Source organism: Gouania willdenowi, chromosome 17 (assembly GCF_900634775.1).
Source record: "Gouania willdenowi chromosome 17, fGouWil2.1, whole genome shotgun sequence".
In the NCBI taxonomy this organism is placed as follows: domain Eukaryota; kingdom Metazoa; phylum Chordata; class Actinopteri; order Blenniiformes; family Gobiesocidae; genus Gouania; species Gouania willdenowi.
Window position 1 is genome coordinate 27,146,469 of NC_041060.1, and position 23,112 is coordinate 27,169,580.

General features: G+C 40.6%; 1 protein-coding gene across 2 annotated transcripts; it reads left to right on the plus strand.

Annotated features, from left to right (window-relative positions):
• Positions 1-607: 607 nt before the first annotated feature.
• nyap2b (neuronal tyrosine-phosphorylated phosphoinositide-3-kinase adaptor 2b) lies at positions 608-22,565 on the plus strand. 2 transcript variants are annotated; one of them, XM_028472253.1, is made up of 7 exons: positions 608-1,455; positions 3,616-3,817; positions 8,248-8,564; positions 15,060-16,133; positions 18,401-19,651; positions 19,783-19,886; positions 20,419-22,565. In XM_028472253.1, the coding sequence occupies exons 2-7, from the start codon at positions 3,642-3,644 to the stop codon at positions 20,710-20,712; spliced, it is 3,216 nt and encodes a 1,071-aa protein (XP_028328054.1). In that variant the 5' UTR covers positions 608-1,455; positions 3,616-3,641; the 3' UTR covers positions 20,713-22,565. The 2 variants fall into 2 exon arrangements, with proteins under 2 accessions (XP_028328054.1, XP_028328055.1); XM_028472254.1 differs by lacking the exon at positions 3,616-3,817.
• The last annotated feature ends 547 nt before the right edge of the window (positions 22,566-23,112 follow it).

Consider the following 23,112-nt stretch of genomic DNA (forward strand, 5'->3'; position numbering starts at 1 on the left):
TATACCACCTGATAAATAACCTAATGCCCTGCAACCAAAGCCTAAACTTATCATCTTCCAGACATCATCTTTATTACTGGTACACAACTTGAAATCAACTGTTCCTTCACTCTTTGTTGCCACGAGGAATAAGTGTCTGTGTTGGACTGCTTGCTTTGTTTGTGCAAACAACATCAGTCTGACAGTGTGTGAATATAAAAAAAAAAATGTTCCCCTTTTGTGCAATTGCTCCTCTTTGTTTTGACTACCGTACATGTAATAAAGGCACTTGAAAGTGACACAGTGCATTCACTGCAAGTATTTTTGTGTTGTGGTCTTGTTTACGAGCTGTGAGAGAGGAAGGAGGGAGAGACGAAGGGGCTTTCAGGGAGGGGATTCACAGTAGTTGCCGGGGGAAGAGGAGGTTGTGTCTAATGAGGTCACACCCTGGCAACCCACTGACTCCTCCCATCCACCAAACACCCACCCCGAACACACACTTCCATCTTTCCACTTGGCCCCCTCTTAATGTGCCCACCCACTCACCCCCTCCCCCACCCTCTGACAGAGAGAGCTCTCCGTGGTACTGAAAGCAAAAGAAAAATATTCAAGCTGTACAGTGCAGCAGGGAAGGCTGACAAGTCACATGTGGAAAAAGGAAAAAGACTTGAAAGGAGTTCTGCTGGAGGAAAGGATCTGAGTCTTTCTGAAGATGAGTTAAACAACTGCAGAATATGAAAAGGAGGGAGATAGGGTGATGCTCTACAGTAGAAGGTGGCTACAGCCGGCAGTGGGCGTGTTCTTGTTGTTGTGATCTATAGTTTGGAAGCCCAGTGTCATCTGCTTAAGCACACTCAGCCTGTGCAGACCTGTGTGGCTCAGCAGGATTGAGGAATCAGACAAGGAATGTCAAACCTGGAGATTATTTTTGCTCTACGTCGAACGTATGCAGCTGTTTGGATGAGGATTCCTTTGACCTTTGGAAGATTTTGACATATAAAAGTGGAAGGAATGACACTGTGGGCACTATAAAAAATTGGAGAGACTGTCTTGACACTGCAGTGGAAGTTTTATGTGACAGTGTGTGGCTGTTTGAGTACTGCAGCGGGTGCGGTTTAATGACACACTGCATCCTACTTTCATCTTTAGCATGGACTGATCTGGGAAAAATACACTCACCTTGGAGTTTAGCAACATCTTGTTAAAAAGAGTTGCATCATCCCATTCCGCAAAGAGAGAAGAGTGTTTTTGCAAAACATCCAATGGCCCAGCAGCTGTTTTGGGGTAGCATTCTCTTCTTAACTGGCAGGAACTCTTTCTTGCAAGCCCATCAGTTTTGAGCAGACAATGGATGGAAGTTTATCTGGATCTAAGTGTAATGGTCCCTGGTGCTGGAATTCATGAGAATGCAGTGGACTCATCTTTGGAAGACGGAAAACATGTTAGTTCAAGATCTGGCAAGGACTCAGTGTAATTGTAAGTATACATCATGTTATTTTTATGCCCATCCATGGTCCACAAACTCTGTTTTCACATTGAACACGTGACACTGTCAATTCCTTCCAATGCTTAAATGCATTATATTTGTGTAAATTGGAGTGGGGATAGACTTAGCTTTGATAAAATGTACCGCCGTGTGCCCATGTGTGGGAGTACAAGCATCACTATCAATGCTTGTCAGTGATGTTTGGTGTGGCAATTGTTTTTGACATTGTCTCTTAACAATATCCATGCTGGCCTTTACTTGTGACACAGTTGCCTGGAAACAGAAACGGTGTGCCACCATTATTTACATTCAAAGCAAAGAGCACGTCCATGATCCAACTGTTGCAACCAATGTCAACTGGGGCAAGGGGGAGGTGGGGATTGATGGGGAGAAAAGGTGAGACTACATCAGGAGAAGGGAAAAGCACAGACGGAATTTGAAGCAAGCTTTGTTGACTGCAAAATGTAAAGGTTTTTAGTCAAGTAAAATGTGAATTTTTCTCTTAATAAGTTAAATGAACCAGCGTGAAAGGTTGGGTTGGGGAAAAACACTGCGATAAACAAGCTGATTCTAGTGCAGTGTGCTGCAGCAGGCTTACAGGGATTAGGCAGGCAGGCTTAATTCAGATCAAACGCTGTTTGAACTCTGCCTTCCCATTGCAGCACCTTGAACTAGTGCACCCCTTTTGCCTAGAAAACCAATATGTATTTATATTATGCAGCAAAAGATCTCAAATAGATTGTGTGCATCCATAATAGGATCAGATAATCATGTAAACTAAAAGAAGTGACTTTACCTGACACAGTGTTTCCATGCCCTAGTTTGAACTCTACTCTGTGATATAGGATTCTGAAATTTGGACTCATCAGTTCTCCCTTTGTGCCTGCATAGTCCTATGCTAAATATTATTGAGGGTGCATCATTGGAAGTACAACCGGCGGATAAAACCAATGACCTAGCCATGATAGACAGCCATGAGGTCGAGGTATTCCTAGGTTGGTCAGACAATGGACAGCCTCTCAGTTGACCATGCATACTTCATCTGGCTGCCCGCCGAACTCCCCCTCCATGCTGCCCTTACCCTTGTGCACAAATACAAACACACAAACGCACAGTGTTACACACAAACATACGTAGAGTCAGCAGAAGCCCCCTCCCCCTCCCTACACACAATCACATTCAGTGCTTCTCTCACACGTAAACAAGCATGAGTCTTAGGCCGATCGGAAAAAATTGACCTACATAAAAGCATGCACTACGTCTTCCACTACTGGCCTCTCCAAATTCACATTGGGCTGTTGCACATTACATTTGCTATGTTGCAAGCAGTTGCACAGGATTTCATTCTGATACAGCCTACACATGCTTTGCACGCTGAGTATAATTAACTCTATTCTGTGCTTGGATTACAGTTGGAAGTAGTCATTTAGCTGAATTACAGAATAATTGCAATGAGCAAGCTTACCCTAACAATCGATACAATCTATTGGCCAGTATTTTACAGTATCAAAAACACAGTAGGAAACCACTGGGTGGATGCAATTTTGAAAACAAGCGTTTGTCTTTGCCCTGCAACACATATTTCATTTTTCTATGTTAAATATTCTAAACAACATGTGTTTTTCCAAATACAAGCACATGACATTCCCTTCTGCATAACATAAAGACATTTTCCTTTCATACAGTCACTCCTACTTTCTGCCTGAAAATGTGCAAACCCATTTTTGATGCTCACTAAACCAGGGAGATGTTGTTTCTCATTAAGTCTTTTGGCTTTTTGGACATTAACATTTGCATGTAGAATTTGGTGTTTGGTTGCATGAGTACTTACACAGTGAATGAAAAAGGAGAAATGCTTGCTCTTTACCATCAATATAACTTCCAGAGAGAAGTTGTATCGCTACAATCAGACATTAAAATCACGCGAGCCACATAACCCCAAACCATTGTGCCAATTTGATATGGCCTTATGCAGCTCCATTTTCACTCTCTCCAGACTGGACCTTGACACAGAGTGCTGAAGGAATAATTACATAATTATACCAGCCCATGCTCTATGCATTCCAAATCTACTCTTGTTGTGAAAATGTAATATTGTGTCCATAATTTTATTTTTTTACCACTGACCATTTCCTGTATCTTCTTATCAGAATGCAGTGGAAACACTTGAAGAACGATGAGCTCCAAAGAGGAGGAAACTCTAAGTTTTTTCCAATATGTTGAAGAGAATGGGCTGAGAGCTTACAATGGCTTGGTAGCTCAGAACTTGGACCACGCCAGAAATGAGAGAAATAGGACATTCCTGAAGGAAAAAAACGACAAGAAGAGAAAACAGGAAGAAGCCATAAAGAGGTATGAAGAAAGTCAGGGAGACAAAGCTCATGAAATTCTTATTTAAATATAAGTATTTTTTTTTCTATATGTTACACTGATTCAGTACAGGGACATTGTTAGATCTCAGTAAATTCTAGGTTGACTTCGCTTTAGTAAGAGCCTGTAAAAAAAAATTAGGACAAGTGACCAGAGGCTCCCTATGGCACTAACAGGTTGCTGTATTTTGGGGTTCACAAGTGTGGGCTGGAAAAAAACTGTCATCTATGGAGGATAGCTACATTTTCACTTTTAGAGCAGCCAGGGGCTTGTCCTTGTGAAGAGGTCATCGCTGCTTCATTTAAAAGATTTAGAGCACTAAGAACGGAGGAAGAAATAGTTTGGCCATCCTATCCTGTGTGGCAAGCTGTTAAGCATTTAGAAAATTGATTATGCCATTTATCATCCTTTTTGTCCAAATATATGCTCTTTAAATTGTTTGGTCATTGTAACAGTATTTAAAGCACTGGCATTATTACAATACAACAGTATATCTATTTAAAGCTGACATGCCAAACATGTCAGGCATGTGGATTGTGCTTGGAATATTAAAATAATGAGACTTTACTCCTATTTGATGATGAACAGAAATTTGCTGGAATCGAAAAAACAATTTCAAAACCTAATTTGAGTCTCTCCTCCCTGCTCCCTTCCCCCTCCCCCACCACCCCCTCACCTAGGTGTAACACTGCTCTCCCTTTTTTATATCCTCCCTATAATAAAATGTTTCTTAGGGAGGACTGGTGATGGTCACCATGAGCAATAAAATCAATTAATTTATTTCATTGCAATGACAAAACATACATTGCTGTCTCAGAATGATTGCACTTATTGTAGTGTTGACCTTTGACAGAATGTGAAGGAAAAAAAAAGTATTTTAGTGCACCAATAAAGCAGCAGAGAAACATTGCACTAGCACAGCAAACTAAACAAACATTATTTTGGTGTGCAAAGGCTTATGGGCACTGAGGCGTCGTCTGATGTTGTGACAGAATCTAAAAATAATTTGCTTTCTACCAGTTTGTCAAACAAAGCACAAAGTATTTCAAGAGTTGTTGGAAGTAGGATTTCATCCTCAAATAATTACTCTGATGCACTTTTGGGAGCTGGGTGCTTACATGGTCCAGGTGTGATATGTCTGAGCCTATCTTTTAGAAGCTTGGATAAATGTAATTGAGATCATGCCGTTCATAAGATTTCTGTTGTTTTCTGCTTAATTTAAAAGTATATGCTTTCTGTGATGAACACTGATCATTTTTAATCATTGGTCTGTTGTGAAAGCTCAATGTTTCACAACCTGATATAGTAGCCTGATCAGTTCCTGCAAGATTTAGTTAAGGAGTTAGTTTTTTTTTGCATCCAACCATTGTTTCGAATGAGTTGCCCAAGTTAAGATAGACATTAACTGTGCAAAGACTCCATGAATCGAATGATTGTTTTTCTATTTGTGCACATGTATGAGTAATGCTTCAAAGTAGGCCATGAACCACTTTTTCTGGTAATTCAGAGTGTGAGAAATTATGTGCGGATGGGTGCATTTGTGTGAACATAAACTTGTATCAACACGCATTAATTTGCATGGCCAATAACAATAGGAAATGAGTATATTAGTGAAGGAAAGAGCAATTTGTCTGTGTGATTGTCAGCTTGTTAGAGCAAGTGTGTTTAATTGTGTGGGAAAAAGAATGAACAGAGGGGGATTAAAGTCTGAGCTCAGTTTCAGGAGATGTGTTCTGCCTGGTGACAGCTGGAACAGCTATAGGCCAATCAAATTGGCACACAGGGTTTGAGTGAGGCGGGCCTTCCTGCCTGCTGCTTGCTCACTCCGTTTTTTTTTTTCAGAACACAAAATTTTCTGCTCTTTTTTTTATTTTTTTTTACAGGCTACCACATGTTTTACCAGTTTCCTAGAAAAGCAGTAGTCTGCGTGTATTTCAGTCACTTATTACTTCAGCTCCCTCACCATGCACACAGAGGGCACACATTTGAATTTGCTTATATTTACATACACATGCAAATTTCCAACGACTGCTCTCTGATTTGCTTCAGACTTTGTGTGTTTATGTTTGCGTTGGAAACCTTCCCTCAGGCTTTTTTTCTTCTTTTTTTTTTCTACATTACCTACAGTGCTTTTGTGTTTTTGTTTGCTTCTGTGTTGTTTTCCTGACACATGGTGCCACAGTAGGAAAAACAAGAGCTGCTCAACAACAGGTCAACTCTAACTGGTCCAGGTGCACTTGTGGTCTGTCCTCTAGCCAATCACTGGGCAAAAATCCTATAAATAACACAGTCACTACTACTGTAGTCACACCTACCTACCCGCACACACCCTGTACAGTATATTAGAGTGCAAGTCTATATGCACACCCTAACAAAAGGGAAGGGGGGGGGTAGTTTCTTGTGTGGTAGACACCTGTTTCTGAACCATTATTACTCTAATTAATATATATATATATATATATATATATATATATATACATATACTGTATATATATCAACCAAAAACATATCAGAAGGGACAAAAGCATCACATTTTTTAGTATCTTTGTGCTCTCTAACTTGCTCTTTGTCTTTCTCTGAGTAACTCCACAGGTTGTTGCGTAAGGGGAGAGATTTGTCTCAAAAATATTCACAAATATATCCACATTTTTCAGATTTTCACGTGTTTTTCAGGTTTTCACATGTGTTTTTCAGATCCACAATTTACACGTGTTTGATCATGTGTGTGTGTGTATTTATCATGAATTATCATGTGTAAATCTTCAATTGTGCTTGCGTTACGTTTGTCTCAATAATAAATGCACACGCTGGCTCATCCACAAACACACTTTGCTCAATCCACAAGCACAATTGAAGATTTACACATGATAATTCATGATAAATACACACACACAAATTATAAAACACATTTAAATTGTGGATATATTTGTGGATCTGAAAAAAACATGTAAATTGTGGATGTATTTGTGAATATTTTTTAGACAAATCTCTCCCCATAGTTGCAGGCACTGTCTGCTTAGAGCAAAAAGCAAAGGCCATTAACCACACATGTCCATGTGTTATGACGTGCACATGGACTGTATTGTTATTGTATTGTGGCAGCTGGTTTTATGTCTGGTTTCTATGGGGACCCTTTTGCAGGCGAAGTTAATCCTCCGACCAGCGAACCTAACCCACCAAGCACCTTCTGTTCAGCAGCTGGCTGACAGTAGTCAAAGGCAGTAAAGTTGCAAACGGGAGGGGGTGTCACACATGCACGTGCACAGAGCTGCGTGCATGCCACCTCACAATAATTTTTTTGCTTCATGTGCTGTCTTTGTCATAAATATGTTGAGTTTTTCCTTGTATTGTGATAAAAAACCATTGATTTTACAGTTGAAATCAAGCTTGTTTACACTGCTAATTATTCACACACACACACAACACTCTAAACATCATTACCGCTCCATCCAGGCCAATCATCCCTTTATGGTGATTGATTGTGAGCATGCTGAGGGTTCCATGGTGTCATTATGAGTATGCATGTGTGAGTGGCAAAGGTCACAGTCAGGGTTAAACTCAAATCAATGATTTGCCATCAAAGAGGCCATGCTGTTAGTATGTCAGTTATCATTGACTTAACACTGTCATCCAATTTAACCACACACACACACACACACACACACACACACACACACACACACACACGCGCACGCACGCACGCACACACACAAGCTAATTAGGTAACACTTTCCTTGAAGTTTTATACATAAGGCTGACATTATGCTGTCATTATTATGAAATGGTACCTATCATTAGCATAAATAAGGTGTTCATTACCATAACCTTAACCTTAAACCTAACCAGGGTTGGGGAATCAGTGTATCATTCGTTCATTCGTTTATTCATTATGTAACAAAAACATGAAAAATGAAAAAACCACTCATTATTTGATATTTGTTTCCAAAACCAAAATGAAAAAACGGAAAACGAACACCTTTACTCATTTTCTCCATTACCGATTGGCCAAAGTACGTGACCCGGAAGTGTACTCTGATCCGACGCTAATGGCTATGCTAACAGCAGTTCCGCATGACAAGATCACTGCTTCCAACTGTGAATCCGAGGCCAACTCTGCCCCTAACCCCACTAGGTCCCTCTACCTAACCCAAAAAATGCCAACATAGCTCCAAAGGTGTCATAATCTAGCCAGCAACACATAATGACAGCCTTCATGACAGCGTAATGTGCCTTATGTATAAAACGCAAAGTGTTATCGCTAATTCATACAAATATGCTATTTTATGAGGTCGTGATAACATTTGATCTGTTATATTATATTATATAAAGATACTCAAACACACATTGTTTGTTGTTTTTGATTGTGATCTATTCCCCCACTCACATCGTCTCCCCCTGGTATCTTCCTTTAGAACGGGCGAGGACATAGTGACTGAAGGCAAACACCTACGTATGGGCTCGATAGCAATGCCTGAACCTCAGGAACGCATGGCCCTGCCCCACCTGCACACCATCGCCTGTGGGCAGGGCTTTTCCGTGCGCTCCCAGTCACTCCACTCTGTCGGTGGTGGGAACAGTGGGGGTGTAGGAGAGGAGGAGGTGGGAAGTCCAACCTCTAGGAAACAGCCCCCTCCAAAGCCCAGGAGAGACCCAGCCACCAAGCTGAGCATGTCGTCTGAGGCTGTGGATCACAGTCCAATGTCCACCTGCCGCGGGGAGAGATGTGATGGTAAGTGACGGTGGCACTTCACACTAAACTGCTGAGCTATTTATAGCTTTTCACTGCAACGTCCTCCTCAACATTGTTCCTCCCACAATGACATGACATCTGTCTATTTGTGTATCTACATAATGTCATCCATCCATTTTCTGACCTGCTTACTCCTTTTTTCAGGGTCGCGGGGTGTATCTATATAATGGTCAACTTAAATTTAAGGCAGTGGCTATTCGTATGGTTGCCGTATCAATATACCGACATTCTATCCATACTCAGCGCCCCTATTTGGCCAGTTTAGGTCACGTGATAGGTCAGTCATTGGTTTAGATTGTGCGACTAAGACTAAACCTTAGCCTAAACCTAACCCTAACCCTAAGATGCTACGTACATGTACTTCGGTAACCGTACCAATAGCACCGGGGGTTGTCCGTACGACAACCGTACAAATACACACTTTCTAAATTTAATTTGCTAGAAATCATCACCAATATGGCAACTAAAAATACTGTGAAGAAGCTGTGAAACAGTAGATATTTGTTTTTATCTAGATACAAAACTTGAATGATAAGGAATTTGTAGCCTACCTTAGTTTATCATACGCAGAGTTTGCAGGGGTCAGGGGGGGCATTGCCCCACCATAAAGATCAAAAGTTTTCATTTACGTTTTCCCAAATTCATTCTAAAAAATACAATTCTTAATATAATGTACATGATATACAAATATCTTAAGTGCCAAAAACACAGTGACTAGGAAAAGATAAAAATGGCAATGTAAAATTCAAAGTATGACATTTGACCCTCCTGCTTCCCGTAGCAGCTCAGAAGTTTGTATACAACCACCGCGGGTGCTCCGTAGACTCATGAGACTGTTGTTTGTAGTGATGCAATGAGAAAACAAGCCGACTGGAACAGAGAACGAGCAAACTCTGCGCTCAGTGCGCGCTTGCCTGGATATAAAGCGGTGGATTGAGCGATGTTGTTCCAATTTACGCCCCCCCCCTCCCCGTGACAAAATCGGCATCCACCGGCCGCGGGAGCATGTCGTAGACATTCAGCGTTGTTACGTTGTTAAAATGTAGAGAGTCGTAGAGAGTTGTTTAACTTTTAAATGTTTTTATAGCATATGGATCTTTTTGTTCTCTCCTACCTATTGTTTAACTTTGTGATTTACATTGAAAGTGTCTATACGTACGGTAGTCGTACCGTTTACCGAAGTACAAGTACGTAGCGTCTTAGGGTTAGGTTTAGATCTAAGTTATGTATGAATATCACAATTCATAAATACTTAGCATGTCCATAACATACATAAGTACAAGTACAGTACGTAGCGTCACGTGACCTAAACTGGCCAATGAGAGGTGCTACGTACGAATATATTGATACGGCAACCGTACGAATAGCCACTGCCCTTTGCAATTGCCAGCAAGTCTTTCGCTCCATGTTATCCCAGATTAAAGCACATATATTGAGTGTTGTATGATATATCATGTAGAACATCATAAATAATAACACTGCTTAATTTGAGCAACTTTACTCTCTCATTCTTTAGGTTACAGTGGGTGCTGAACATTTTAAGCTACATTTTGGAATAATTTAGGCAGATCCATAATACAACTTTCAAAACACATGTTAAAGAAATGAATAATAATAATAATAATAATAATAATAATAATAATAATAATAATAATAATGATAATAATAAACAGTTAGATTGGTACATTTGTTTTTATTTCTTACTTTCTTACTACAAAACTCGAGACGTTCTACATATTTTTTATCTATTTTTTTCAATGTCAAACTCCACCGTTTATCCTGATTTGCACTTGAACTGAATTCCACTGGGATCATATGTAATGAACTCCACTTTTTTTTAATTTATTTATTTACTTGTGATAAAAATGAAACAGGATCAATTAGGATCAAACTACCACTCTCTTTAATGTAAGACACCATGAGCCATGTGGACACCGATATCCTCCCTAACCTTTATAACCACCTGCGTTTGAATCTGACAATTGACTTTACATGATCCAGATGCCCATTGGACATGTTGAGACTGATACTGACTGCAGTTCTAAAGATGTTGTGGTCCTGGCATTTAATCATTTGGCCATGACTTACTGACACATATTCTTGCTTCTTCATTTGGCTTGTACACCAACTTTGGAGAAAAAGTATTTTACTTAATTAATACTCCCACCTCCAACAAATGGCATGGTTGTTAGATAAATACTGATTTAAGGAAATGTAATAGTCACACTGTCATGGCCAAATAAAAATAAATCAGTTGTAATATTTTATTTTTTACCTTAAAATGACAAAAAAAGATGTATAATTTTGAACTGCAAAACAGCATAGCATACCAGAAGTGATCATAAAATAAATAATTTAAATGAATCCTAAATTAAATATATTGCCAGCAAATGAATGGGATGTACACAATCAGCCAGCTTAGCTTAGACTGGGAGGAAACTCTCTGCACACAGATCTTCCTGGGCTCCACGGCAACCATCCCACAGAAACAAGACCCCCTGCATCCCAGCCAATCACAGCCTCCTCCAGCTGATCGAGCCAATAGGGTGCAAGAAATGCTGAAATCTGCGGTTGAAGAGCCAATCACAGCCAGAGTGTGGGGGTGTCCCTTACTAAGCGCAGGGTTGCGTGCTCTGTAGCTGGCGTTTCAGAGGGAAGGGGAGGAGCTTGTCAGAGTAGAATTCATTCAGGAGGAGCGTATGACCTAGATTTGTTTTCCCCAGGAGGAGAAGGGGGGGAGGGTATTGCGGGTAAACACATCCTCTTCAGTGGGAGGGGGATGATGGGCAGGGATGCTTCATGGGGTGGATACATCATCACAGATCCCAGCATCATGTAAAATTATACCTAATATAATCAGATGTTATGTTGCCTTTGTGGAATGGAAGCACAGGTGCCCTTTTGCATGCACACAATACACAAAGTATACGCATTCACAAAAAAAAATGTGAGTGCACACAAGAATGTTTCGTCAGTCAGTTTAAATACAGTACACACACAGTACCTCATCTGTGCTGAAACATTTCTAATAGTGCTTCTGTGTCAGTATGAAGTCATGAGGATTTCTGCTCAAAATATCTTGAGGCAAAAACTTACTTATCTATCTATCTATCTGTCTATCTATCTATCTATCTATCTATCTATCAATTTATCAATCTATCTATCTATCTATCTATCTATCTATCTATCTATCTATCTATCTATCTATCTATCTATCTGTCTATCTATCTATCTATCTATCAATCTATCTATCTATCTATCTATCAATCTATCAATCTGTCTATCTATCTATCTATCTATCTGTCTATCTGTCTATCTATCTATCTATCTATCTATCTATCTATCTATCTATCTGTCTATCTGTCTATCTATCTATCTATCTATCTATCTATCTATCTGTCTATCTATCTATCTATCTATCTATCTATCTATCTATCTATCTATCTATCTATCTGTCTATCTATCTATCTATCAATCTATCAATCTATCTATCTATCTATCTATCTATCTATCTATCTATCTATCTATCTGTCTATCTGTCTATCTATCTATCTATCTACTGTATCTGTCTATCTATTCATACATACTTACTGACTTACTTATTTACAGACAGACAGACATTCATTGAGCATCTGAATTCCCATTTGAACATTTTCCCAATTCATTTCTGTTTCATCTGTTTTCCATGATGTCAACACAGGTTATCAAAATTCCTGAAATCGTGCCAAACATGCTTACTGTCATAGAGTTAACCATTGTAGTTATTTTCATATGTATACAGAGTAGAATTGCACCAAAACAAGCACACGCAATCAAGATTTTGTGCAAAATCTGATGTCTAGACGGTTAGATATTTTACCACCTGTGATGATTTCGCAAAACTCACTGTCACTGAAGGTTTAATATATGTCATAAAGCTATTTGCATTTCAGAAGTTGAAGTCTCTTCTATGGCTTCATATTATGTTGGTTTACCATTGTAAAAATAACAACAATATTTTATATCACTATACTATATATTACTTGTTTTTTATCTGTTTTCCACAATATATTTATGTATGTGCCATATATGACCCTTATCTGTGGTAAGATTAGTTGTACATAGTAGTTGTCCTAATTTCCTGCTCTGAATTTGTGAATGTGTTGGCATGAGCATGAGTGTGTGTGCATGCGCATACATGCCTGTAGTGGTGGTGGTGAGTCATACAGTTATGGGAAGTATGCGTGTACTGTGCGCATGCCTTGGCCATCTGGCAACTAAATTATTAAAGATGCAAAATCTGCTGTTTGAACATTTCAGACATGGTCCAGCTCTTACCTACACTTATCTCCCTGTGCCTATCAGAGAAAGGGGCAGTACTTTCCAAACATATCTTTCTTTGACCAAGAAAGGAACTGAAACCAAGTCAGTAGCATCGCGAGTGCCAGCCGGTCGATAATATCACACTGGGTTTGTAAAGTACCATCCTATCACCAATAATGGAAATACAGCCTCGGTGAACCACATCTAAAGAGATTTACTCTGCAGTGCTACGTCACCACTACGGAAATGAAGCTACACAGTGTGTGACCCAGATACTTCACTAACATATTGCTCCGTTGCCATATATGTGACCTAGAAACATGCATATGCAGCAACCATTCCCACATTTCTGACTCAAGAAATAGCTTTCAGCAATACATGGTGACCTACAACTGACCCAACAAGGGGAAGTAGGCTTTGTGTCAACTCTAATGATTCTTACGACCATTTAGATGAATAATTTACAAAAGCAAGACATCAAATTCAGTGTTGCATTCCGCTAGAGGACTCTAGGATACTTAAGATATTAAAGCTGAGAGGTTATAAATGATTAGCTTAAAAATGAAGAGTAATGCATTGCATGTTTAGTGATGGAAACAAGAAGCACCATGAGCAAACATCAATAATGGTGGCAGAAGCTGGAATTTGCCAAACAAAAAGCATCCTCGTTTGTATTGTCTTTGCAATTTATTTAAGCCCCCTTTTTTAATGTGTAAGTACAACCCAAAGAAAAGGTATGAAGAAATTTAGTTTATTGATTCTAGTCCCACTCTTCGCATTTTAGTCAAATATTTAAATTTATCATTTTAAGTTGTATAATGTCAGAGTGAATACCCTCTAAGGGTTGAATGCCAGCGACTACAATTTAATTATGTTATTGGCTGAGATTAGATCGATGACGTCTTTTTGGATCAGTGACGTCACTAAACATCACTATTGGCCCCGCCCCTGCTTTATAAGATGGGAAGAGGGACTGATTTCTTCCTCTTACAACCCTCAGTGAGTATTGATTGACAGCTCCATGGAACTGCGCAGCGCTGGAAACATGCTGAGGATATCTGATGAAGAGTTTACTCGGTTTGGGCTAACAATTTCCGTAGCAAAAACAAAGACAATGTGTTTCAGTGTTACACAAGAGGAAAAAGATCTGATGTCCATTGCTAAGATAAAGAGACACATGTTGAGAATGTTAACAGCTTCAAATACCTTGGCCATGTCATATCAAATGTGGAAGGTTGTTCTGCATTTACTGACCAGCGTATTGCTTCAGTTCATAAGAAATGAGTGAAATGAGATAAAAACTATGCTCACGGATTGTTAGATAAAACTGTCCACCTGGGTAAAGTTTCTAACGGCGTGTGTGCGCAGCCTTCTTACGTACAGTACCCAAGCCTGTCATCTTAACGCCTCACAGCTGGCAAAATTGGAATCCACATAGATTAATTTTCTTAGAAAGCTTATTCGAAATGGGTTCAAACGTGTCGATGCACCACCAAGACAAAGAGATAAAACACCATCTTTAGAAAAAGACAACGTAAACTGGCACTTCAAATATACCAATCTCGACATACTCCGCCTCACCCACTCTACACCGATCCGTAACTTCTGTCTTGTCCAACACCTTAAGTACACTGCTCATATAACTAGACTTCTTAACTCAGCCCTGCAAAAACTAATTGTGTTCCACTCTAATAATAAACCGTATACCCGTGACTTATGGAAAATCTACAATAAACTTACAGGCCTTTCTTCTATACAACTCCAATGGGAAAGGCAAGATAAGTAAAGGTTCCTGCTTCTGGTCGAGCAAATCCTTGCACCCAACCCGCTGAAGCAGGGGAAGGGGAAAATTGATGATGATGATGTGGGGGTGGGGCTACTGTGACTGGGCGTGTCTTAACTACTCTAGGAGTAACGCCCATAATCAAGGATTTTTTTAAAATTTCCCACTAGTGGCAGGTGGTTAAAACCTGGGGGTGTACTTACACGTTAAGGAGCAGTTCAAACTATTGGTCACTTTGAAAATGTTAAGTCTGCTCCGTGTTGGGATTGATCTGACCTTGAGCAAAGGTTGTAATAGATACAACTTTATTATGTGTTATTTGTGATTGATTCCTTCTGATCAGTATTAACGTAGGATTTAAAACCTTGTTCTTGTTTGTGTTTCAACAGCTCAAGAATGCAGCGAGGACTGCAGGAGGGTACCACCCCCCAAACCCAAGAGAAACCCCAACACACAGCTGAGCGTTTCCTTTGATGAGTCCTACATTAAGAGCCACAGCGGCAGTGGGCACTGCCACTCCAAACTTATTGATCACATCGCATCCCCTTGTGAACGCAACACGTCGCCTCCACAGAGTGATGAAAGCCCCACAGATGACTGTGAGGATGAGCCTGTCTATATAGAGATGGGTGGAATTGATGTAGGACCACGGGAGCCTTTAAAGAGTGAAGATGAAGAGCCGGGAGAGTCTGTATATGAGGAAATGAAGTACCCAGCTTTGGATGATATGGAGTATCGCAGTGACCCTGTGGGTTGTCGCTCTGCGTGCCCAACCCCGGCCCCTTATGAACCTGAACCTCTCAGCCGCTGTTCCACGCCTCGAAACATTCCACTTTGTGACATTCCTGCTCCCTTTCCCAATTTACTCACACACCGGCCTCCACTGCTTGTGTTTCCACCTGCTCCAGCACAGTGTTCACCCAACTCGGACGAGTCCCCACTCACCCCTTTAGATGTAACCAAATTGCCAGTGATGGAAAACCAGTCCTACAGTAAATCCCCAACCTCTTCTACTGAGCCACCCTGCTCTGCACACATCCGCAGGGAGCTCACCGCCACCCCGACACTCACCGTCTCCGGCCGCTCATCAGCACCTCCTCTACCATGCACTCTCTACAAATCCTCCTCCTCATCTTCCTATCAGCGTAGCCACTCTGCTTGCCCATCGCCGGTCAGCATGGGTCGTTGTCTAACCCCACTGAGCCTCATGCGGACACCTCCCTTTGATGCCCCCATGCCCTTCCCTGGAGGTTTACCACGGAGCGCCTCTGCTACGCCTCATGGCAAAGGCTCGCCACCACACGACAGCGTCGGACGACTTCATGGCTCTATGCAGAATGTGTCTTCAGGGCGTTCACGGACACCTACTAGCCCACTGGATGAACTCACTAACCTGTTCACTACAGGCAGGAATATGCTGAAGAAAAATGCCAGTGGGAGAAAGTCTAAAGAGCCTGGAGAGAGTGAGTCATTTCACAATGTTATCTTTCATTTTACTTTTTATTTGGATCTCCATTAGCTTTTGGCTAGAGCCATTGCTACTGTTCCTGGAGTCCACACCCAATAAAATTGTCTTGTTAGTGCAGTACACAATTTATGAAGTAAATACATTTTCTCTCTTTTGGGTTAAATCTTTAACTAACTTGCTAATTTTGGAGTGCGTGCATGAAATGCATCACTCTTCAGTACTACGTTTGCAGCATCCTCCAACAATCTATTCTGTTAATCTAGAATCACCAAGCCAAGTCTGGATAGAGATCATATGATTTAATCTGAGAGGATTAAAGACTCGAGCAGACAGCAGGTTTGTTAAACCTATGCATGGCATTATGCCATCAGGCAGCATTACTTTTAAATAAGTAAACATCATATTTAAATACAGATAGTCATTCCACGCTATCCGAATCAGTGCAGATGTTACAACACAGTCTACTTAGATGTGTAGCAACAAGCAGAAGTTAGGAAGGCGATAGGAGCAACTTTTAAACCACTCATTATATTGTGGAGACTTTTGTGCTCTGACAAACATCTGTCATAAAAATACATTGCATACATTATTATTTATAAAAAAAACTCTAACAATTAGTATTTTAGATTATTACTGTTGTTGTTTTATTAAATTATAATAATTTTAAGATTTATGATGGCAAGGTTACACCAACCAAACACAAGGTAACATCTATCTGCATTTCGCAGATAGATGTTACTAACAGTTCATTCTCCCTTATACATGTTTTCAAAAAATTAACCTAAAATCTTTATTAATCCACAGAGATCTAAGACATACTCAGGAGCATTTGAACGCCATTAATCATAAATCTTGAAAAAGAACTTCAAAAGAGTCAACATATCCATCATTATTCAGTGCTCTTAGCAACTACAACATAGCAACAGCAGAGGGAGGAGAAACCCTGCTTCTTATTTGTAGATTCCCTCCTCGTGGGTGAAGCAGCCAATCACATTTTAGGACACGCAAGTCTACAATGAAGCAGTGAACTCCTCACAGGGATAGCTGTGCCTACTAACTCCAATCTGTACCTGATCAGAGGATCTCAGTTACTCACATCTGTCCAATCAGCTCACAGTTCATATCTGAATGGACCAATTGGAATGCAGCTGGGCAGATGAGGATGAAAGAAGCTGGGAAGAAGGCTACAGATAGCTGTAGTAACATACATATTTTATTTCATTAAGAGCATACATGAGATCAGTTCAGATTCACATGTTTAATCCTGTTTTCCTCATGCCTTGTTTTAATTATATATGTTAATTGAACATCACGTCTTACTTTAATTATGAACTCACACAGATTAATTTCATTCAGAGGCAAAACATTTTGATTCTTATTTGATTATGGGTTTGTTTTCTTGGTTTATATATTGGGAAGTTTACATTTCAGTGAGGAATGAATTTGGGGCTACATATTTTTATTTCATTCATACATTGCCTTTAACACCTGCGTGGAAGCTCGCCATTCATAACAGGTTGTGTGTGTTGCCGTATGATTGGCTTTGAGCAGTCTTTGGTGCATAGAGTGTGGACGCATGAAGGAATGGGGGTATATTTTCCTTTTTCTCTCTACTGCAATACAGGCAGCAACTAGCCTGACCCACTTACCAACTGGTTAATCACCATCTCACACATATACACATACACAAGCATGCATGCACAGAAATGGCATGTATGACACATGTGGGCATGAAAGAGGATGCTTGAGCACGACAGAATAAGCCATGTGCCAGTTCACCCTGTGTGAAAATCAATCATGCATATATGTCTTTGAATGCAAGCATTAATGCGCCAATTGAGCTTCGATCAGATCAGTGACATGCATTTGGATTTTCTCATGCATTTCCCAGATGCCAAAATATGTAGCCTTAAATTACTATGTGTAAAAGTAGCTGAAGATAATGATTAATGCCTGACATGTACAAATATTTTGAAAATAAATATTTGATAGCTATGACAATGACATTACTGTTAGTTAAAAAAAAAGGGTAATTACAGTATGCTTTAAAAATATCCTGTCAGTTGACATGAACTCAGTTCCTGATTTAATTTTACTGAGCAGTCAGGGACATCTGGTGGATATTGGGTGGTACTGCATCACCACCCTATGGTACTTTACCACCACTTAGATTCAATGTGGACATTATTTGAACTTGATTGTCCTTAATTCAATTGAGAAAAGCACCTAAAATTGCCTGTTTTTTCTTTTATCACAATATAGCCGAGTCCAAGAGCAAATCTCACAGTGATTCCAAGCGGGATGGAAAGGAACGTCACAGCAAGGAGTCCAAGCGAGACTCCAAAGAACGCCATAGTAAAGATTCTTCTCATCGGAAAGACAAGGACAGAGCGAGCAACAATGTAGAACCTTTGTCACACAGGCGCAACAGTAAAGATCGCACATGTAGCAGTTTAGAGATCCCACCTGTTCGCAAAGACAGCAGGGACCAGGGCTGTAGCAGTGTGGAGCCCCTGCCAGTAAGACGGAACTCCAAAGACAGGGCCGGCAGCTCTGTAGAACCCAACCCTTTGATAAGAAGAGACTCTAGAGACAGAGGTATCAGCAATGGTGAGCTACTACAAAGAAGGAACAGCAAAGACAGGGGTGGGGGGCATGGAATGGAGTCTTTACTGAGACAGGACAGCAAAGAGAGAGATAAATTGTTAGATCAGCCACCTGAGCTGTTGCCAAGACAAGACAGTAGAGAGAGAACAAGAAATAGTATGGACTATAGACATGAAAGCAGAGAGAGGTTGCTGGATCAGCCACCTGAGCTCTTACCTCGACAGGATAGCAAAGAGCGAGTCAGAAATGGTATGGATTCGAAACATGGCTGCAGAGACAGACTGCCTGAGCTTCTGCTCCGTCAGGAGAGCAAAGACAGATCTAAAAGTGGACCAGAATACAGGCACGATGGCAAAGACAATCGACCTGATCTGTTACCCCATCAGGAAAGCAAAGAAAGAGAAAGACATGACACAGACTATAGACATGAGGGTAGAATAGACCAACCACCTGAGATCCTAGCCCGACATGACACATCCAGAAACAGCCACAGCAAAGACAAGATTGGATCCAATTCTGATCCCAAATGTGAGGGGAGAGATCGGAATTGCCAGAACGGAGATCTTCCCCCTCCTCTTTTGCCCAGACAGGACAATAAAGAAATGGGCAAAACTGGACTTGAAGTGAGACGAGACAGCAAAGACAGAATTCTGAATGGCTCAGAACAGCATCTTTATGATGTAAAAAATACCAAAAGCCCATCTTTCTCAGAGCACAACAAAGAAGGAGGGTACAGGTCAGATGGCACACCCCGACGAGACAATAGGGCAAACCACAACATGGACCAGTCAAAAGCACAGGAGAGGAATGGTAGCACAATTTCCGGGCAACACTCATCATCATCAACACCAACACACCACAGCAGATCAGCAGGAAGCCCTCCTATGACCACTGCAACAGGAAATGGTAAGAATCCTGATTTAATGTTGAACTGAAAAAAGGCAATATACCTTTTCTTAAATTGCTTGCTGTGCTGTTCAATAAATGCAACTGTTGCACTTGTGCATGTCTAACTGCACTTGTTTTCTTTTGTAAAGATATGAAAAATACATCTAAGTATGGCCGCTCACCGTCTTTACCTACTAATCCTTCCCCGATGGGAACGCCACAAAGACGAGTAACAGAGATGCAACAAAGTCAAGTAAGATTTTTTTCTTTAAGATTTCAGCCTTGTATAAGCACAAAATCTCGTACAATTCTGAATATCTTGAGATGATGACATTGATCCTCCAAGTCCTAATCTTTCTTGGAAGTTCTGCAACAAATTGTGAGATAATATTTTTTTGGTAAGATTATGTCCGGTCCTGTGTTTTTGCCCAGCAGCAGAACTTTATAGTTTGTGTAGTTTGTGCTCTGCTCTAGGCATAGACAATGTTTTTCTTTAGTTGTCTGTTGGCACATGGTGGGATCTTTTTTGACAGCTTGAAATGCATGTGTCTGTTGTTGCTGCTCAGATGCTTTGTAGACAGACAAGGATGGTTTATTGAAGCATTGTTCCTTTCCATCCTCCCCTCATCCAATCATCCCCAGCTGTTCAATCTTGGTCAAATGGCCAAAACAGGACATATACTATTTTTAAACATACCTCTTGGCACACATTTATCAAAGCTGTAATGTACTCAGCCAGTTCAACTAAAAATACTTTGATTAACTTGTTCTTTCTTGACTCTCAGGTGCCCCAGATGCCATGGATATGTGGAGACACCACTATGCTTGAGCAAATCGAGAGGAAACGCACACTCTGTATGGAGATCCGCTCCAGGCAGCATTCACACTCGCAGAGATCCCTTGAGAGGCCTGCTCCTCCTCCCCCAGAAAAGAACGAGGACAGGAAACAGGAACGAAGTCAGTGCAAGCAAGAAAGTCCAGCTGTCCTCCCAAACTGCGGAAAAAGCAACGGCACAAAGAAGATCCGTCCTCCACCTTATCCTACCCAGAAGACTGTATTCTGGGACACAGCTATCTGAGGCCCATCCAACCCCCTGCACACAACCCCCACCCCCCACTGCTATCTGATGTCAAAGGACAAATAGTTGTCACCACAGCAATATTTCGGCTTGTTCAGGTTGTCATTTTTTTCTTATTATCACTGGGAATATTTGATATTTTTCTATTACCTGCGACTGGATTCCTGTAATGTAATTAGTAGATATTTGCTGATGAAGAAATATTTTCTAAATGAAATGATGAGAATCAAAAAGCAGCTCAAATGATGTATTCCAGATGTAGATACAAATATTAGTTTTTATGGGTTTTTTTCAGGTTATTTTACATTTGGAAAAGCATAATCTATCGATACTTGTACTGTAGTAGCATAATGTTCTTATGCCCAACTTTGAATGGACTAATTTAATTCTGTATATGTATATTTTACATTTTCACTGTTGTATTGTACATTGAGGAGTAAATGTCAATGTGCTTTAGATCCCAGGGCTCTCCATGCCTGGTCCAGTATGTTGCAGAATGTACAACAGTTGGTCCTAGAACAGAAACACACAACAATGGTGTGCTTCAGCATGTATATTATGGTAAGAAACTGTGTGTCAAAGCCTTTCAAAGCAGTTGAATTGTTTTATAAAAGAAAAACTTTTTGGTTGGCATGTTGTAGAGGAAGGTGAAAGTGTGAATCGTTTCTGCTGTATGCTGAGATACACTATGAGGGTGGGTTAGGAAGGTAGTAAAATAGAACAACCATTGTTAGTAGAATTATCTAAGAACAGCCAAAGCCTGTAAAAGCGAGATATGGGTGTGGTTGCACTTTGGACGGTTGGTTATTTGAAAAGGGGTTTATGGCAATAGCTGGCAAGCACCAGCACCCTTACATTGCCATGCACACACTGCAAGCATCATGTAAATAATTGATGCCAACGCCCAGCCCGTACAATCAACACCTGAGCTTTTAGATTCATTAATTTTACTGCAGATTATTATAGCCATATGCACTTGCTTCAGAAGTAACTTTCAAGTTTACGCGTATATATTTTTGGAAATGTTAGAAGTGAGCTGTGACATGGAAGTTTTAATTTATTGGCTGGGAAGTAATGCCTCAGGAGACTGGTTGCGTTGACAAGCTGTCATTTGTTGTTGGTTTTGCCAGATGTTCCAGATTCAAATGGCTGGCAACCTTTCAAAGGTTGAGTTGTTGAAGGACCTATCAAATGGCAAACAACTCTACTCAGTCAACAGGACAGGTATTGCATAAGGAACTTAGAGTCTTTGATGCAATGTAAAGAAAATAACCTGCACTACTCATCTTCCTCCACCACATTTAATTAGGCTAGTTCTATACAGGTCCTGCTCCTTCTGCTCTCTCCCTCTACCTCAGCATCCTTCTGACATCAACTCAATTGGTTCTCTTTTGCACATTCACATGCAATGTCAAATTTGCCAAAATAGCATAGGTTTGACAAATGAGCTTGCTCTGAGAGTGCAAGTGCAGTAGCCCTCTGGGGAGAATCATTGAGATCCCTCTGAGTTGTTCTTGTGTGTGCACGTGTCTGTCTGAGGGAGAGAGCTCTGTGTGTCTGTTGTGTGCCATGCTACACTGTATGCAAGTTGCAAGTTTCAAATGATTGTTTTCATTCACTTTGCTCCATCATTACTGTGATGGGTGGAGGTCGGAAATGTAACGATGATGTACAATCTTTTTGTGTGTATAAACGTGCACTGTGAAAACGATAGAGAGCACCGCACTGTCAGTCCTCTGTCTTATTGCACTGAGTGTTCTCTTGTTTTGCGTATAAAAATAAAGAAAAAAACATGTTTGAGGAAAAAAGCACTGTATTCTGATTGTCGTTTGGTTTCTGTTAAGAGAAATAAATAAATATGAACATGAAACCTGTTTTAGAAAAACGTTATGTTCAAATTGTTATTTTCTGATAATGCGTGTTTTTGTACAATTTAATTTCAGAAGATTTTGGGAGATTTATTAACAAAGTCCTTATAATAAAGAAATCAAGGGGGGCGGACAGTGGTTGCCTAACTGGCGACTCATGGATCTGGAGTGGTGCAATGGCTTCAAGTAGCAGCTTTGACATGCACATCTGTAATGAACGCATGTGTCTGGGACTTCAGGATTGCTTTCGTGATGACTTAGCTTAAAAATGGCTGTGTCACTCGAAGCATACACTCACCCACTCTGTTCAGTTCTGACTTCTGAGAGTATGAGGAGCGGGATGTTCTCCCTCTAGGCTGCTTTCACATCTGTTTAGTCCCGAACTTGGGCCGAATGGGCCGGGAACAGCTGATCATTTTATCACCTAGATTTGGCCCGGTTTGTGTTCAGAGCGCACCTTTTGATCCGCTCCAATCAGCCTCTGATGCAGTTACATGAACTAGTAGTCTGGGAGCGTTGTTACTAAAGTACA

Coding starts and splice junctions, on each gene's coding strand:
- nyap2b (XM_028472253.1), top strand. CDS start 3,642: ATGAGCTCCAAAGAGGAGGAAACTCTAAGTTTTTTCCAATATGTTGAA. Junction 16,134..18,400: donor GTCTAAAGAGCCTGGAGAGA/GTGAGTCATTTC, acceptor ATCACAATATAG/CCGAGTCCAAGAGCAAATCT. Junction 19,652..19,782: donor GACCACTGCAACAGGAAATG/GTAAGAATCCTG, acceptor TCTTTTGTAAAG/ATATGAAAAATACATCTAAG.